The sequence below is a fragment of the Echiichthys vipera genome (genome assembly GCF_963691815.1).
Source record: "Echiichthys vipera genome assembly, chromosome: 8".
Lineage (NCBI taxonomy): Eukaryota > Metazoa > Chordata > Actinopteri > Perciformes > Trachinidae > Echiichthys > Echiichthys vipera.
Window position 1 is genome coordinate 11,694,929 of NC_139833.1, and position 18,416 is coordinate 11,713,344.

Consider the following 18,416-nt stretch of genomic DNA (forward strand, 5'->3'; position numbering starts at 1 on the left):
TTTACTGCACTACCATCTTCTGGCGTGAACGCGCTTCCACTCTCAAAAAAGCCAGTTTGAGGAGGGAAGTGTGCGATTTGGGACACAGCAAATGGTTTTAACAACCTTTTCATTTGCTGATTTGGTGATTAGCTTAAAGTAAAGTTCCATTTCTTTTTGAAAAACTTAAAAACAAAGGGGGGTCGGGTCTCCTACTGTCATTGCAAACTTTGTGCATTGTCACTGGTGTAGTTTAAAGTCCACTGGCCCTCGGGGGGGCCCTAGCTCCCTGAGACCCCAGAAGCATCAAGCAGCGCCTCTGCATGGGGAGGAAACACATGCATGGATTGCACTCTCCTCTCCCCAAATATTTTCGTAGTCCCTCCTCTTCTCCCAACTCCCGTCTTCTCCACGGGGTTTGTTTCTCGGACCATGGCGCTGCTCTCTGTTCATTTCACTGTATACGTGGCGTTTCATTTAGTTATTATAGCATTAGTTAACTGCACCTCAGCTATAACGAGTCGAGGCAGCTCTACCGTGTTGTCCCTGCTGCAGCCGTATGATTTCCTGTACTACAGCGGAGTACGCTCATATTTTGATGAGGAGTGGGTGAAGGCTGCGGAGCTGCTGGAGAAAGCCATCGCAACCAAGGAGTCACTGACCAGAGTCCGCAGACAGTGTCATGATGACTGTGTGGAAGCAGGGAGAGATTCATTCAATACACTGGGTAAGTTGCGATGTATTAAAGGCTGTCTCTGTGTGTGTTTGTGCAGTGTGAGCCTAGTGTAGTGTTAGTAGTGTGCCAATGCTGGTATGGCCCTGTGTCTGTAGTTGTTTGTAAGTAATTCCTTAATTCAATTCAGCTTTATTTATGTTGCCAACTCAACAAATGTTATCTCTATACACTTTACAGGTCTAGACCCCACTCTGACTTATTTATGATTTACAGAGACCAAACAAGTCCTCAATGAGCAGCAACAAGTTGCACTTTCTATAATAATAATAATAATAATAATAATAATAATAATAATAATAATAATAATAATCATAATCATAATAATATTTAAATACAGTATGTATCCAGTAATATTGTGCACACAGTGGAAAACCTACCTTTTAATCAGCATAGACAGTATGAATTAAATGTTAAATGTTGAATGGTACAGCGCACAGTCAGTAAGATGTTCATTAAATGTAATACTTCAGTTGTATGCCACTCATTTTGTGGCTTGTGACCCCTCTTAATAAAGCATTGTTCACTCCTCATATTAAAGCCTTATAGTGTCTACATCAGTTATAAGCACTGCAGTTCAACCTCAAAGAGGTGTTTCTGCCTCCTCAGATTGTTTACTATGAAGAAGGTATTGAGTTTAAAGACAGAGCTGAAAGTTTCCCAAGAAAAGGGCAAAACAAAATAAAAGAAACAGTAAATATGTGTGTGTGACAGAAATACTGCTTCTCTTCCAATATGCATAAAGTATTAATGAAGTGATTAACAAAAGTAATTTCAGGTCTGTAGGTCTAGACCTAATCTACATGTAAAGTGTCTTGAGATAAATATTGTTGATTTGGCACTATAAATTAAATTGAATAAAATTGAATAAAAAAAAAAACTTTCAACATTTTTGCTTTACGTTACCACAAAGGCCTTTGGATCAAAGATAATTATGGTGGGACACTATTCACTTCATTCATTCATTCATCCATCATAAACCGCTTGTCCCTGTCGGGGTTGCGGGGGGCTGGAGCCGATCCCAGCTGACATCAGGCGTGAGGCGGGGTACACCCTGGACAGGACGCCAGTCTATCGCAGGGCACATAGAGACGAACAGAGACAATTTAGAGTCATCAGTTAACCTAACACGTGCATGTCTTTGGACTGTGGGAGGAAACCGGAGAACCCGGAGAAAACCCAAGCAGACACGGGGAGAACATGCAAACTCCACACAGAAAGGGCCCCAGCCGGGATTCAACCGAGGAACCCTCTTGTTGTGAGGCAACAGTGCTGAATACCACACCACTGTATTAAATTTTATTTATGGTACCGGATCATAACAAAAGTTATCTGAAGACACTTGGCATATAAAGTAGGTCTAGACCCCACTCTGACTTATTTATGATTTACAGAGACCCAACAATTCCTCCATGAGCAGCAGCAAGTCACATTACCTTTAACAATAATAATATTCATATACAGTAAACTACATTACTATAAAGTCACCGGCATCTGCCCTGATTCTCAGCTTGTGAGTATGACATCAAGAGCAGAAAACAAGTGCATTGCAAATTAAAAAGGAGTAGGAAACATAAATACAAATACGGTTGATTACTTTAATAGTCCTTTTTCTGAATGCATCAATTGAACTCTTTATCAATGTATAGTATGTAGAAACACAAGAGGCTCCATATATACTCCAAATGTTGATGACGTATAAACTATGTTTATTATTTAGACATTATTATCTTTTGTATGAAGGACGGATAATGTCCAATGGTATCTTTCACTCCCAAAAATGGTTCATGTTCTCCGTCCTTGTTAGACTCTAAACAGGGGAGTCTGTGGGACCTGTGGGCATTTGACTGGGTGCAGCAGAGAGCTGAATGTTTGAGGTTCTGTATCGGACGCTCTGTCACACCTACGGGACAGCTCCCTGTTTCTACCGACATAGATTATGAATTCAGCACTCGCAACCCTTACAACTTCCTGCAGGTCACATACTATAAGGTAAGCTATTGTCCGAGTAGCCATAAAGGTCTGTGACGTACTAATAATTAGACTTACTGTACATATTACCTTATTTCATTTAGACGCATACAGCTCAGTGTCAAAGCTGGGATTCTCTCTAACACTATTTACTTTCCTCTTCCTGCACAACAGTTGGAAAAGTTGCATAAGGCGGCGTCGGCAGCGCATACCTATTTTGTGGCCAACCCCAGTCACCTGGAGATGAGGAACAACATTGAGAAGTACAGACGGATGGAAGGAGTGACCGAGGAGGCCTTCCTGGACCGAGAGCTTGAGAATGAGAAGCACTGGGTGAGGAGGGAGGGATGATGTCTTTGTGAAGGAGTAAGGGAATGGAGTTGCACCAGGTATTTAGGTATCTGCAACGTTTAAGTTCCCATACACTGCACTGGTTTGCCTGTACATAATGCTAAAGGGATGACAGAGACATATGGTAGAGAGACCAGCTTTCCATAGACATACTGTGTGACATTCACTATTGTTTAGGAAAATGGTTCGTATTTAAATCTTACGTTTTAAATAATAACTTTCTGGGCTCTGAATTTGATATATCCATAACCTGAAATTCTCTCTCTCACCTTCAGTTTCCCTTTAACCAACAATTAAACCCAACCCTTCTTTTACTTATTGAAGACAACTTATTTAGTATATGCAGCAACACTTGTTATAACATGATTAGTCCTGTTTGAAATAGGCTTAAATTATCCATGTTATGTTATGTCTCAAAATGTGTTATTGGTCTTTTATTTTATCATACAAAAGCAGCATCTTCTTACTAATCTGTGTTATTCTCTCTCTATGTGTCATCAAACCCAGGTCTTTTATGATTCTGCAGTCCAGTATGAAGCCTCCTCTGACTGGGTGCAAGCAGCAGGGAAATGGAAAGCGTGTGTGAGTGAAACACTGCGGCAGACAGACGAGTGCAGGGTGCAGTGTGAGGTGGCCTCTCAAAAGCTGCCCGAGGACAGGGGGGTGGACAGTGTTGATGGCTTTTACGAGAAGGCTGCAGGTAAAGAAAAACAACAATGACCTCAATGAGGTTTTCTGACTTCTCTGCAGAAAGAGAACGGAATAGACCCGTCGTCACTGCATTTCTTTTCCATCTAGCTCTTTCCCTCTCCCTGCTCTCGTGCCGGCAGTCCTGTGTGACTCAGGTAGCCACGAGACCCGGAAGGATTTCTTCTCAGGAGGACTTTCTGCCAACACAGCTGGAGCATCTGCATATAGCACAGTTTGAAGGTCAGTGTTCGGAGGTCAAACTGAATTATTATTAATATGTCTTTTTTTAATCCTTACTCTCTTTTTTACTGTATTATCAAGCGGGTCTTATTCATGTGAAGATGTATTTTATGTGTTTTATTGTTAGCTTGTTTTACTCATTATTTATCTGTGGGTTTTATCTTTTATATAATATATTTTAATAATACGTATTATTATTATTATTATTATTATAGGATAATTATTAATGACATTTACTTATAAGTTACTTACTTACTTTTTTTGCATCCCCGTTTCCCCAAAGCTGGTGATATTAGCGGAGCAGTAGAGACACTTCGCTCTCTTCTCCTGTTTTACCCCTCTGACAAGGACTCCTTAGACAACCTGCAGCTCTATTATGAAACACTAGGAGGAGACACAGCTTCACAGCCTGCTCAGGTACCACTTACTGTCCATTACATTATCACCTCTGTGGTGGAAATAATCAAAGTTCCCTTTATGTTTTTTACTCAAATAAGAGGCATAATATAATAAGAGGAATCTGTGTGAAGTCATTTCAGATATGTAGACTTCAAATATCTATTTCATTTTCTTACTTTTGTTCACGCTGACGACATGTTTGTGTGTATTTATCCCACAGGAGATTGTTAGATACATCAGTCGCTCTTTGGAGGAGAAGAAGCTACTGTATTTCGGTATGGAGAACCTCGACTTCAGTTTCATTGACCCGGTGAGTACTGAGGCAAATGTGCTGATCTGATCCACAAAACGACATCAACAAAAGTAATGATTGCTTTCCGTTTAGGATCTTTGGACTCCAGAAGATGTTGTACCTAAATCACTGAGGGATAATTGGAGGTGAGAGGAAATCCAGTCAGTGCCAAGAGCTTTGGCAAAAGCGTGCGTGAAGTCAACACAATATTTAATTACTTTTCAGAGCTGAGAAGGAGAAAATAAATGAGAAAATGAAAGAGCAAGAGCCGAAGGAGGAGGTGGATGACAGTGGGTTTTTTGCAGGTGAGACAGTCGATTCACCCTGTCGTTTCAGCCTGGCAGTTAAAGTCCTCTCTCATCCTTTTCTCATTTCTTCTCTCTCCAGGTGGTGCGCTCCCTCAGGTGGGTGTGACCATCACCATGGACGACAAGGTTATGAACGGGACGAATCGCGTAACACTCGATGGAGTCATGACTGAGAAGGAGTGTGACAGAATACTGCAGTTAGCAACAGTAAGTCCAGAATGTTAAAGAGTCAGGCCTTCTTAAATAGAAACAGGAACCCTCACCTATCATTTTATCTTGTGTTTGATAGGCTGCAGCATCTGCCGGAGATGGTTACCAGGGACGGCGGTCTCCGCACACGCCTCATGAGACATTCGAGGGTCTGACTGTGCTCAGGGCTGTAAAGGTGGGGGAACAGGAGACAATGGAAGCAGAAAATTAATGAACTAAATGGGAATTAAATTAAGAATCAAGAACTATATTATCTCGGTGTGTAGTGGTGAGCCTATGCTTGAACATACCTCATGAAGTTGATATTTTTCTAACCTAATTCTGTTTCTCAGTTGGCTCAGGATGGCATGGTGAACCAGTCAGATGCCCGACTGTTATATCAGCTGGGCGAGAGAGTGAGAGTCCTGCTGCACTCATACTTCAGGAGCCCCTCAGGACTCTTCCCGTCTTTCACTCACCTGGTCTGCCGCAGTGCTATCGCAGGTAATACCAACATTACCCATTGTCTCTCTTGGGGGAATAGGGCTTACCATGTAGAACTAAACAACTACAGGCTTCACAGACTGTAATAGTGTGAACTTCAGTGTGTTCTTTCTTTTCTTTTTTTTTTCTATGCCCGTAGGTGAACAGGAGGGCAGGCTGGACCTGTCTCACCCTGTCCATGTTGACAACTGTCTCCTGGAGCCGGAGACCAATCAGTGCTGGAGGGAACCACCTGCGTTCATACACAGAGACCTCAGGTACACAAAAATAATAATGGGAGAAAACACAAAAAACACTTGTAACCAAACAATAGCTGACACTGAAAAAAAAAACACAGTACGAGGCAAATGTGATTTTTGTCTTTTTTACTTTTTTTCTACTCATGACGGACTAATATGGACACTTGTGTGACACACACGTAGTCTGTTTTACTGTCTAAAGCTAAACGGCAGCTCTGATTACTACCTGCTGCTGAAACATGTTATGTCAAATGTCATTAGGAAAATAGTATGTTGAAGATAATGCATTCTGTGGGTAACGGGAGCGGAACTAGATAAGCTTTTGCTTCTCCCGCTTTCCCCTTCGTGAATTGTGCCCGAAATATAGACAATAGACAATAAATAAATAAATAATCTTAATCAGTAAGGGAACAAGCAGGGAAAACACAGCAGACAAAAAGAGAAATTGTAGTCGCAATGCCATGACAAAATGTATCAACCAAATGTAATATTTTAATGTCAAGTCTGAAATATATTTGCATTGAGAGTTTAATTTAATTGGCAGCTTAACTGAGACCACAGTGGTTGTTTTTATAGCTAAAATACCTATTTCTCTCATAGCGCCATTCTCTACCTGAATGACAACTTTGATGGAGGGGAGTTGTTCTTCACTAACAGGGATGCCAAGACAGTAACAGTAAGTCACTTTTCAACCCTAATCCCAGGTTCTGTCTGAGCTCACTTCCCTTAACCTTTTCCCTCTTCCTTCATGTCTCCAGGCTCGAGTAAAACCCAGCTGCGGTCGACTAGTGGGATTCTCCTCAGGTCCAATAAATCCACATGGTGTTACTGCAGTGACCACCGGCCGGCGGTGCGCACTGGCCCTCTGGTTTACCAAGGAGAAGCTCTACAGGGACATGGTGAGCATTATGATGACACACAGCCGTGACCTCCTCCTCAGGTCAGACAGGAAGCCTGCAGTCACATGGTTGTTTGTGACATGACAACGGTGTTGGATGACAAAAACCAGCAGAAGAGCAATGCAAATCTGGTGGCTGTCTTGGCTTTCACAATGCCCGGCCTTTAGGTATATCATATATTTGTACAAACAGCACAGGAGCTCATTAGGGGAGGGGAGAGTTCATTAGTTTAAGGGATACTTAGGAATTAAATCCTGCTCTGTGTCATGGCAGGGTGGGCAGTATGTTCAGATATGTGTTTGCCTTTCTTCCATGACACAAGCGCACAGAAAAATGATGAAAAAAAATCTGAAGATTGTCATTGAAAAATCCATATAAAATAAAATAATACGTTTTTTACTATTTTTATTAATTTATTTTCCGTGCCAAAACCTGTTTCAGTACCAATACAACTGGTTTCAATGCCAATTTTTCCTTTTTCAGTACTGGTTTTGTTTGCAATGGTTATTTGGATGCCAAAATTTGAATTCACTGTTCTGGCTCAATACACACACTGCCCACGCTAGAGCTTAAAGATAGAGTTTAGAGTTTAAAATCAGCCAAAAGCCAAATATGAATCTTGAAATTGTCACAGTAGCTTACCCACTTTGATGCTGGCTAACGTTTAGCATCATGCAGACTCTCAAACTCATCTCACATGCAACACTGTGTAACTTTTAAGAAAATAACAAGTTCTTCCTCATAAAAATGACAAGTTGAATTCACAAGCTATAAAACACACTCTTGCTACAACCATAATTGGTCTGGCACGATCAGTAGCTTATGGTGGCTAATGCTAGCTAAAGTTAGCTAACACAGTTCAAAAAGGGGTCATCTCTATGTTCCCCAGGTCCTATGTTCCCGAGTCGAGTCCCTTCACTGATTAATTTTATCATTTTGTTAGGGTTAGGGTCAGGGTCAGGGGGTAGTGTTAGGGTCTACATAGGCTTTTTTGCCTTTTGGCACTGATTGTGGAAAAAATAGCAGAGCGGGGAACATAGGACCCGGGGAACAATGGTACGCTCCCTTCAAATGTTTTTGTCTTCTCGATTTTGTGCTACCATTACCTTACATTTGATTCTGATTCTGATTCTGATTTATGTTTATTTTATTCAACAATGGACAATGCACATTTATTAACATGAGCACTTGAGTCCATGATTTAAATGTGCCAGATTTAGCAGGCTACACAGTTTTCATCTGCGGTGCCTTACGTTTTCATATTTACCATTATCGTGAAACCAGAAGCTACAAGAATATAAATCAAAATGACTCTTAACAGGTATAAATGTCATCAGGCACTTCATGGCATAGTGGCCACTCACGATTCAAATCCATATTTAATCAGTCATTGCTCTTTTCTCTCTCAGGAGCGAGAGGAGGCAGAGGCCATGTGGGCTGCAGATGGACAGAGTGTGGTGAAAAAGGACAAGGAGGAGGCAGAGGGCGGCGCCACCCCCGCCAGGAACGCTCGGAGTCAAGCACCAAAGGAGAGGAGCAGAGGGAGAGACAGGGTGACGGGGGGCAAGGATGAGCTGTGACCGCCAGAACAAACCTGACACGCTGAACCACCAAAACTGGAATACATTTTCATCTGCGCCCGCATCCCATACCAGGACCATTACACCAACCACCAACACATTTTTACCCACACAGTCACTCTCTCCACCGTGCTGCCTTTTTATGTAAAGCTGCTTATTTGTTAGTATTCACTGTATTTATACTGTATATGTAGGGGAGGAGTGAGAGAAACACGGTCCCTTCCTCCTTTCAATGGACAATCTGTACTTTTTTAGCAGCTTTGCTGACTGATACCACACCCTGTAAAAAGGAAGAGAATAAAAGAAGATATATATATATGACTCTTTATCAATGCCACAGTAACATTAGAAACCATATCCACACAAGTGAGGGACTAAAAGAGCATTAGAGACAAAGAAAGGACAGAAAAGTTCAAGAAAGGCTGTGTAAGTGATTACCTCACATCCTCTGTGGCTGACTGCTGATTAAAAATAAAACTAGAGGGATAATACTTTTCTAAGTCTGTTCCTGTCTTCTAAGAGTCGAAGCATGTGACAAAATATGCGATTAGACAGCAACACAGCAGTAGGAAACTGTAAAAGTAGTTACATTAGCGCAGTACGTCAGAAACTACAGTTCGAGGCAGTAAGAGGGTGAAAACGGGAACAGAGGGAGAGAGAGAGAGGTGCACAGGGGGGAAAAAGGATAGAAATAGAGAGATTACCGTTAATCCCTCATAAATGAGTGCATTTGTTTATGAAGCTTAAAAAATCTCCCATTTAGAATATGGAATAATAATCCAGTGAGAGATCATTTAATCATTCACGTCCAGAAGAGCGACACTCGACCACCCACTTCCATCTTATCCTTCCCATTACAACCAGTGCCTCTTTTTTAGCCCCCTCCTCTGCTTTCATCCAGTGCATTAGGTTCTGAGTCAAGTACTGTTTATGGCCCATATTAACACTCTCACTCCCCCCTGTGTTATAATCCTCTGGCCGCTGCCGGCAGAATTGGGTCGGGAGGCCTGTTTAATGGAGCCTTGGTTTTAACCTTTTCCCTCCCTCACACGCTGAAACCATGCAGCACCCTAAAAAGTCTGCAATAATCTTCTCTAAAGTAGGTGTTATGTCTTTATAATGCATCCTAGATATCCTCACACTAAGCACCCTGACTGTCTACTGTTCTAATTACACACTTGACAGAAGAGCGGGAAATTTACAGCTGTATGATGTCACATTTCCATATTTCATGTGATTAGAAGAAATTATGTAAGGCCTAACAGCGTAGTTATAAAGCTGAAATCACAGCATTCTGTCGTCACTGTAACTGAGTGCTGTGTGCAGTGAGTAGTTGATGTGATCGCTCATCCCTTATGTTGCACTTCCTATCAACTATTTGTGGCCCAAACGACTCATTAGGTGTCTCCTGATGATTCCTGGCCTTCCTGTATAATGCTCTAGGTCACTTTTGGGTGTCAACAGAACATAGACTCCATAGGAGGATTAAAATGCACGACGTTACATTCATGTCACAATAGTTGTTTGTGACCGATATGGAATTTAATCCAGTCGCCCCAACCCCACCCACCCTACACCCTATTTATTCAAAACCAGGTTAAAGGTTCAGTGGCCCTTTCTGGGCTTTATAGACATAAAAACAAATTCAGTCTCTGAACAATGACTTAGTGTTGATGCAAACTTTAAAAATACAAGAAGAATTAAAGCAGTTGGTTATAAACCAAGCTACAAATAAAGAAAATGTTTTATAGTAGGGATAATGCACGATAAAGACAACGCTGGTCTTTAAATAGTAAAACAAAATAACTCTCCCCGCATTTCTCCAAATCCAGGTTCAGCTCAGCAAAAACAACCAGACTGCTTCTGTCGTCACTGTGCTTTAGTGAGCAAAGGTCAACACTTTTAAACTACAGAGCTGAATTTATTCACTTTCAGACATGAAATAAACGCAGGGAGCAGGCAACACACACACACACACACACACACACACACACAAGCCTTTTTTGTGTGACGAGCAGAAGAAGTCAATGATGCTTTTTAATAATCTGAATCTTTTTCCTGAAGGATTTGCACAGAAAAGTAATGAACTAAAAAGCAGGAGGCAGAATTAACTCTTGTGTACTAAAGAACTGCAAATATCAGCAGTAAGAGAGCTGCAACACCAAAACAGGCCAGGGGTGTGAAGTGGTTCCCGAATTCCTACCCTCCTACTTCCTGCGCCCTTGCTCGGACCACACCCATCTTTGAACTCAGCCTTCATTTTGATCTCAACTATACACCTGCAAAGTTTCATGACTATATCAGCTGCGATCACAGAGAAAAAAAGATATAAAACACCTCGCAAAATACTCAAAACCACCTCTGTGGTAGTTCCCACTACAGTAGGTATCCCCAGGATCACATTTTGCCATGATGACACTGACACACACACACACACACACACACACACACACACACACACACACACACACACACACACATATACACACGAAAAACAATACCAACGTTGCTCTCACGGCTGGTAATAAATGTCTCACTCATAATTTGTAAACCTTATGCTGTTAATTGCTGGGTGTGCAACATTATTAACATAGCTTGTTTCCTAATGTTTGTTCACAGCAAACTACTACTATGTATTCTAGGCACAATGCACCTAAGTTTACTCAGTAAGTAAACATAGTCTGCTGACTATCAGAGGATCAGTGTGAAAACTTCAGGGACAAAAGGATGACCTCTTCCATGACAGGAAAGTCTAACTGACCAATGAAAAAGGGTCTCAGTATCTTAATCAACACATTTCATTTCAGCAGCTGATTAATGAGGCTCTAGCCCAAGCCTTTTGTGGGAAATGTGGTCACTGTACTCCAACCTTCGATAGTGAGTACAAGCTGTGCTGTTTCATAACGTACACAGGTGACTTACTTTGTTAGATAATCTGTAGAAGGCGGGTGAATTCAAAGAGGAACCTCTACGTTTAGGGGTTTGTTTTGTATTGAGCTAACCGGGGGAGTATTTGGGCCTAGGCGGGTCACTGAGGTGTGACATTAGGTCAAAAATGACAAAGAAAAAGAGAGAAATTGTAATTTAGCACGCAGAACAAAGAGGACAGATACTGTACTGCAATAGCAGCACATAAAATGTACACTTTAAGTATATGCCCATGCCTGGAGGTACTGTTTGCATGGTAAGAATGAACAAGAAAGACCTCACTCTTGGATCCTGCAGTTCTTCTCTGTATCACCACTATACCCTGCCTGATCTCTGCTCTGCCAATCTCCCCCTTCTGCCCATAAACTTTCTAAAATTAGCTTCACCTCGGGTTTACAAAACACAAACCCTCCTGCCAGTCATAGATCTTCTCAAGTCTACCTCAGCACCATAAAAAGCCATGTTCCCAGGTCCTCTATTTATCTTCCCCCCCCCCTCCCCTCTATGATTTCCATCTCTTCGTTTTTGATTCAGATTCACCCCCAGCTTATGTCTTATGACCCCATAACCATGTTCTGCACCTTGTTTGGTTTCCCCCACTGTCTCTTCTCCCTTTCTATCTCTTTTCACCCCCTCTCCATCCCACCCCACACCCACCCACCCCTCTTTCTATGTCCATCCCAGGGTTTATCCCCTCATCACTGATCTCCCTTCATCCCTCCAATCCTCATCTGTTCCTCATAGGAGCAGTGGAGAGAGTGAGTGACGGAGGAATATCCCACTGTGTGTGATACAAAAAGTGAATGAGCGGGAGAACGTGTAGTAACTGAACTTATGACGACTAGTGGGAGACCGCTGGAGGAAGAGTGATTGAAGATCTACCAAAACACCTTAAGAGGAGTCTTTAAGTGGTGAGTGGATGGTTTTATGTTGCTGATTACATTTTTTGTTCTTGGTGGTTATGAAGTTGTGTCATGCTGCTCAGATGATGGAATCGCATCCAAATGGTCAGATAAAAATTGGGTTCAGGACTGAAAAGACATTTATCACCAACATCTTTAATAATTTGGTAAAATGCTGAAGTCTGCCTTAAACTTAAATACAAAAAAAACGTTCATCCCCAAGGTAAAAAGTTGCTTACGATATCATATACTTTCATCTTACAGCGTGAAGGACAAACGTTAAAAATATGTTAAGAAATCAAATGTGGATATGTCATTCAAAAGTATAGTGACACACATTTAATGCACTTGTATGTGTTGTATCTTATGTTGATGGCACACACAGCTGCTGGATTTACACGGGATCAGGATACAATGCTGGTTTTATCTTGCCGATTGATAATCTGTCACAAAACAAGTTCATTTTGTAGTCTGATTCCTAATACTGCCAAACATAATCTGCATGGTAAACCCATGTAAAGTTGTTTATGTGGATGTATCATATGTGGAATTTATATTGAAAGTGGTAACATTTTATTTTGAAATTACTGTCAGAGAGTTTGTTAGTGTTGACTAGACTTGGGCCTTATGCACAGAATCCTCTATTATGGTTAATGTCATTTTATATTGATATATGTTGTGATATAGCGCAGTTTAAGAAAGCTGGTGATGGATAAAATAACAAGACAGGTATGTCCGTTCTTGGGAAAAAAACAAGATTTAAGTACCTGACAAAAAAATATGTAAGAATCTAATTATAGCATAAATCAATTCTGGTAATTGATTGAACATTGTCCATAACAGCCTTATACATGTGGAGATACCAAACGCTATCACAGAGTATAAAATGTGGCAGAAGTCTGCACAGAGACAGTGTGTACGTTTACCGTTAACTGACCATGAGGAATATGGGAAATATCAGGAGTTACAGCACACAAGGCATCTCTCTACAGTCCTTTAAATCATATTAACAACAGCCATGTTCTCAGCTCTGGTTTTGTTGTTAGAACAGGGATGCAAGACTTTCCAGTTGTAACATGGTCAGGAACTGTCAGCTGAGGTAAAGAGTCACCGGTCAGACTCAAGTTTATAGACCCAGACACACCGAAAAACACTCCACCTTTCACAGGCTCCCATTCTCACAACGCTCCATCTGCCCCCTCCCTCATTCTCATCCCACTATCTGCCCCTCCCATCCCTTCCTCCATCTCTTATCCAGATGCAAAGAGCAGTCAGTAATCGGATGAGAGCAGATTTGATTCAAAAGGCTTCCCTTTAAAATCTCAGCCAGTAGGATTTAAAACTCACTCTCCTGCCTCGCCTCTTACCCTCCTCCCCTACCTCCCTCCCTTCCTCCTCTCCCTCTCCCTCCTCTTCTCTCTGGCTGTGTTAATGCACTTCACCATCCTGCAAGCCCTAGAAGTCATTTAATCACATGGAACAATGGCAGGGTCCCAGGAACAGAATGGCAAAAGGGTAATAGCAGGACTAAAACACTCAAGCGTTCATTACAACACTCATTATCGAAGCAATTTACCATCTGGAACAAAGGCCTAAAATCCCGTTACCAACTTCAGGGACAATCATCGGTTACAGGCAGGGCACCCATACTGTAGCTGCTGGGGTGTTTGGTGCTCTGCACTACTATAAAGGCCATAAATCGACACTGCAATTGTATTTTAACATGTTTCAGGTCATCCTTTCATTCACTTTAAGCACTACAGATAAAGATAGAGCCCAGTGTCAAACAATTAAAGCGAATCTCTTTCTTCTGCGGAGTCACTCCCTCTTTCACTCCCTTCCTCTCCTTTTCACTTCAAACAAATTAGAGGCAAATCCACTTGGTCATGTGTTTTGACAGGGACACTCATTCAAATAGTGAAAGAGAGAGAGAGAGAGAGAGAGAGAGGGATTGCTGCAGGGACGCATACGATAAGATCAACGCAAGTATTCCCTCATATCAGTTTTCAAGGTAAGATAAAAGGAATAAGCATCTTGACAATTAATTCTTCACAAGAGAGAAAAGTCATTTGTGATATCTGCACATGTACAGTAGAAGGAGGGTGTTGTTGTTGTTGACGTTGGTTATATTGTGTTGCTTTATCATGAAGTTTGTGTCACGTCTCTGTAAAATCAGCTCTGTGACTCTGCCTTTTCCACTTGTGCCTTGATTACATTTGCCACACTGTATGAGTTTGTCCATTAGATGATTGGTTTACTGATAAACATTTCTCATTTAATCATGACATTACCAAATTCAATAGCCATCAACATTAGGTGAGAGCTCACTGGAGTGTTAAATGGCACAAACCACCTGTCATCGCCATGAATTTGTGGAGAAGTGAGTGGCTGAGAGCGAACACACTGATGACATTGTTACAGGACATACTGGTTTGTGTGTACATTCAGGGTGAGGATGTGTGCTCTCGATAGGTGTCTGACACATCATCTGAAGAGCAAATACTTTAGCTGCTAATGTAATGCTTGAATATTCATGCAGTCGGCATGTGTGTTTGTGTATGTGTGTTAGTCTGTTTGTGTGTGCGTGCATGCATGAGTTTATGCATGTGTAGGCGTGTTCTGCGGGTTTCTGTGTGTGCCCCTGGATGTTTTTGAAAGTTTGCAAAGTAGACTAGGGTCAGTTTGACTTGCAAAATAGCATCTACTTGGAGACTGGAGCTAGGGAGTAATAAAAAATCGTTCAGGTAGGTGCAGGTACAATTCCAGCATGAAGTATTTGTACAGGGAATGCTATTTTATGAAATTATTTCTTGGTAAATAAATTCTGTTTTTATGTCTCCCCAACTCTTCTTCTTCATTTCAGGATTATCAGCTTTCCTGTCATCTCTCCGTCTCCATTGGTGACAGTGCCTAACAACCATCGCCATGGGTGAAATGGAGCAATTGCGAAAGGAGGCAGACAGTCTCAAAGACCAGATCACTGTCAGTAGGCCATTTATATCATCTTTAATAAACAATGGGGCTGTCCACAGTACTTATTATTATGTCTATTATTATCTATGTATTATTTATAACCACATCTTAGATCAATATTATCAAGAACCTGACTACCTGTGTTTGTGTCTGCTCCCCAGGCAGCTCGTAAGGCGGTGCAGGACACCACGCTGCAAGAAGCGTCAGCTGGGATCACTGTGGTGGGGCGCGTCCAGTTGAAGACCAGGAAAACACTGAGGGGTCACCTTGCAAAGATCTACGCTATGCACTGGGGCGCTGACTCCACGTAAATACACCGCATGTTGCACACAAATTGAAGGAGCACCTGTTGTTTATTATAGGTCTCTATTAAATTGAGCTAAATTGGAGTCATGTGAGCCAATAAATGCAATTATGATCGGTAAATGAGAAGTTTTAACTGGATGAATTAATAGGAACATGCCTGGTGTTCATTTCTCAGCGTGCTCATTTCTCCTTTTTTCTTTTTCTCTTTGTTTCAATCGCTATCATTATTGCACCTCCAGACTGTGTGTCAGTGCCTCACAAGACGGAAAACTCATCGTGTGGGACAGCATTACAACCAACAAGGTAGGAAAGAGCAAAGTAGAGGTGTATCTTCTTTAACAGAAATATCTAATGTTATATAAACAATAAACTAAATTTGGTCAAACTGCTTATACTGAGAAGCTGATTAAATTATGTTTTCAGGACCTTTAAGTGTTTGTGACTGACTGAAGACAAGGGTTTCATTTGTCTTCTCCGTGTCCCCAGGTGAATGCTATCCCTCTCAAGTCATCGTGGGTGATGACTTGTGCCTATGCACCTTCAGGGAATCTAGTGGCTTGTGGCGGCCTGGATAACATGTGCTCCATCTACAACCTCAAGGGCAAGGACGGGAACGTCAAGGTCATGCGTGAGCTGGCAGCACACACAGGTAGGACAACGCAGTCACTGATGCCCTTACATTTGAACTTGACTGAATCCTCCTTTTATTCCCTTACACTGTGTCTTGAGTGGGGTTTTTTTGGTTTCCTAGGTTACTTGTCCTGCTGTCGTTTCCTCAGTGACAGTGAGATCATCACCAGTTCTGGAGACTGCACTTGGTAAGAATATAGCATGAGTAACTGAACTAAAGGTATTCTGCGACTTCTCTGGTTAAAGGTCTCATATTGTAAAAAAGGAGATTTCCATGACTTTTTTTTAAGGTGCTATATAAATACTGTGAAAGTATACAAACGCCAAACACTCATGACTTTAAACGAGCCATCAGGACTTGATGTCACAATGATACCATATATAGGTAGAAAGTGCCAGCTGCAATAATGCATGGTGCATGCAGAGGACCCAGAAAAGCTGATCAATCAGGGCTGACTGGGCTTTTTCAGGGGAGGGGGTCTTAAAGAGACAGGTGCTAAAACAGAGCGTTTCAGATAGAGGGTGAATACAGTTATATTCAGACAGACTGTCTGAGAAAAATAATGTGTTTTGGGCATAAACCATGTATAGGTGTTCGAGTAGAAACTCAAAATAAAAGTGTACTGAAAGTAAGCATTATATTATTTCCCCTTTAAGAAGAATAAATATTGTCTTTGGTCCTCCTGCTAGTGTACTATGGGACATTGAGACAGGGACCCAAAAGACCATCTTTGCAGGACACCAGGGAGACTGCATGTCCCTGGCCGTGTCCCCAGACTTCAAGTTTTTCATCTCAGGGGCGTGTGACTTCACGGCCAAGCTGTGGGACATCAGGGAGGCCGAATGCAGACAGACCTTTGGAGGCCATGAGAGTGACATCAATGCCATTGGGGTGAGGAGGATGAGGAAGATTTCCACTTCACTTTTTTTTAAAAAGTTGTTCAAAGGACATTTCTAATCACTTCTCTTTCTTCCAGTTCTTCCCCAATGGTAACGCAGTGATAACAGGGTCTGACGATGCCACCTGTAAGCTGTACGACCTGCGAGCAGACCAGGAGCTCATCACCTACCAGGACTCCAGCATCATGTGCGGGGTGACCTCCCTGGCCCCCTCCTTGTCCGGACGCCTCTTACTGGCTGGCTATGACGACTTCAACGTCAACATCTGGGACACACTGAAATCTGAGAGAGTGGGTGAGTACAGGTGGAAAAAAAGAGATGATAAAGAGGATTTACAAACTGATTTTAAAGCATCTAAAACATCCAGTGTTTTGCTCTGGGATATGGAGTGTTCCGCGTCTGAGTCACATTTTTTCAGTGATACTTTGCTCAGCTTACATCCTATTATTTCTTCTTTACATTGGTCCAGGGGTGCTGGCTGGTCACGACAACAGAGTGAGCTGTATCGGAGTGTCCTCAGATGGGATGGCGTGTTGCACAGGATCCTGGGACAGCTTCCTCAAGATATGGAACTGAGGCTGTTCCTTAGCAGCGAGCGGAAAGAGAGCAGTTATCTGCATGGGAGAAAGTAAAGAAGATAAAAAAAAAGAAATTGGAGTGTGAGGGAGGGGATGAGGGACGAGGAGCCGCATAGGGTGAGAAGAGGGTAATTTAATTGTGCCAAGTCCTATCTAATGTTGGAGAGGGATTGCAATGTGAAGATTTTCATCGCGCTCTCACCTTTCTTCTCACGTTATGGGGGAATTTAGGGGTGGGACAAGGGGTGGGGGTCTCAGTAAAAGATCATTCCTCTTAATAGTTTATTATATTGCGGTTAAAATAATGATATGCACATTTATCTCATCAATTCAGAAGTTACCGAATGAGAACAGTTGCCAAATGGAAATGGTAGCACACTGGATGAGATAGAATTGAGTATGTGTCAAGTTGCAGCCTGTGTAGGCTCACACTAGCTATAATAATATGCTGTGTTTTATATCAACCTTAAGTTATGACATGAATAATATGAGCTTTTTTTTTGTTTCAGACTTGTTTGTTCTTAGTTTTTGGTAGATTCCCTAGATGCTTGTTTACTTTTCTTTTCATTTTCTAACTTCAGTTAAAATGGAGTTCTAGTTTGCAGATGTCTACATTAGTGTTTGAGTTGTTTTGTATGTGATTGATGGACGATATTTACCAGGATTTGGGGTCTCATCATATGGCCTAACCCCCCCTCCCCTGTAGCTAGACCTGAAAAGTGCTTTGGGTAAACTGTTGAACAGACAGATGGGATGATAGAATGTTTTTCATGGTTCACTAAGCACTTACAAAAAACAAAAGATGACCCTATTTGTTGAAGGACA

General features: G+C 41.8%; 2 protein-coding genes across 3 annotated transcripts; both read left to right on the forward strand.

Moving 5' to 3' along the window:
- Positions 1-409: 409 nt before the first annotated feature.
- p3h3 (prolyl 3-hydroxylase 3) lies at positions 410-8,725 on the forward strand. 2 transcript variants are annotated; one of them, XM_083919029.1, is made up of 16 exons: positions 410-706; positions 2,520-2,704; positions 2,858-3,016; positions 3,542-3,734; positions 3,833-3,964; positions 4,248-4,381; positions 4,584-4,673; positions 4,749-4,801; positions 4,881-4,960; positions 5,043-5,170; positions 5,253-5,348; positions 5,506-5,656; positions 5,796-5,913; positions 6,496-6,571; positions 6,654-6,794; positions 8,204-8,725. In XM_083919029.1, the coding sequence occupies exons 1-16, from the start codon at positions 412-414 to the stop codon at positions 8,372-8,374; spliced, it is 2,202 nt and encodes a 733-aa protein (XP_083775155.1). In that variant the 5' UTR covers positions 410-411; the 3' UTR covers positions 8,375-8,725. The 2 variants fall into 2 exon arrangements, with proteins under 2 accessions (XP_083775155.1, XP_083775156.1); XM_083919030.1 differs by having other exon boundaries at positions 4,881-4,945.
- A 5,376-nt stretch (positions 8,726-14,101) lies between these two features.
- On the forward strand, positions 14,102-17,714 carry gnb3a (guanine nucleotide binding protein (G protein), beta polypeptide 3a). Its single transcript, XM_083917953.1, has 9 exons — positions 14,102-14,215; positions 15,068-15,186; positions 15,339-15,484; positions 15,723-15,786; positions 15,970-16,132; positions 16,235-16,301; positions 16,804-17,005; positions 17,091-17,307; positions 17,483-17,714. The coding sequence occupies exons 2-9, from the start codon at positions 15,130-15,132 to the stop codon at positions 17,587-17,589; spliced, it is 1,023 nt and encodes a 340-aa protein (XP_083774079.1). The 5' UTR covers positions 14,102-14,215; positions 15,068-15,129; the 3' UTR covers positions 17,590-17,714.
- The last annotated feature ends 702 nt before the right edge of the window (positions 17,715-18,416 follow it).

Bases quoted from the DNA above. Each gene is read 5' to 3' on its own strand.
- p3h3 (XM_083919029.1), top strand. From the start codon at position 412: ATGGCGCTGCTCTCTGTTCATTTCACTGTATACGTGGCGTTTCATTTA. The intron at 4,674-4,748 runs GTGAGTACTGAG...CTTTCCGTTTAG, and splicing joins ACTTCAGTTTCATTGACCCG to GATCTTTGGACTCCAGAAGA. The intron at 5,914-6,495 runs GTACACAAAAAT...TTTCTCTCATAG, and splicing joins TTCATACACAGAGACCTCAG to CGCCATTCTCTACCTGAATG.
- gnb3a (XM_083917953.1), top strand. From the start codon at position 15,130: ATGGGTGAAATGGAGCAATTGCGAAAGGAGGCAGACAGTCTCAAAGAC. The intron at 15,485-15,722 runs GTAAATACACCG...TTGCACCTCCAG, and splicing joins CACTGGGGCGCTGACTCCAC to ACTGTGTGTCAGTGCCTCAC. The intron at 16,302-16,803 runs GTAAGAATATAG...TCCTCCTGCTAG, and splicing joins AGTTCTGGAGACTGCACTTG to TGTACTATGGGACATTGAGA.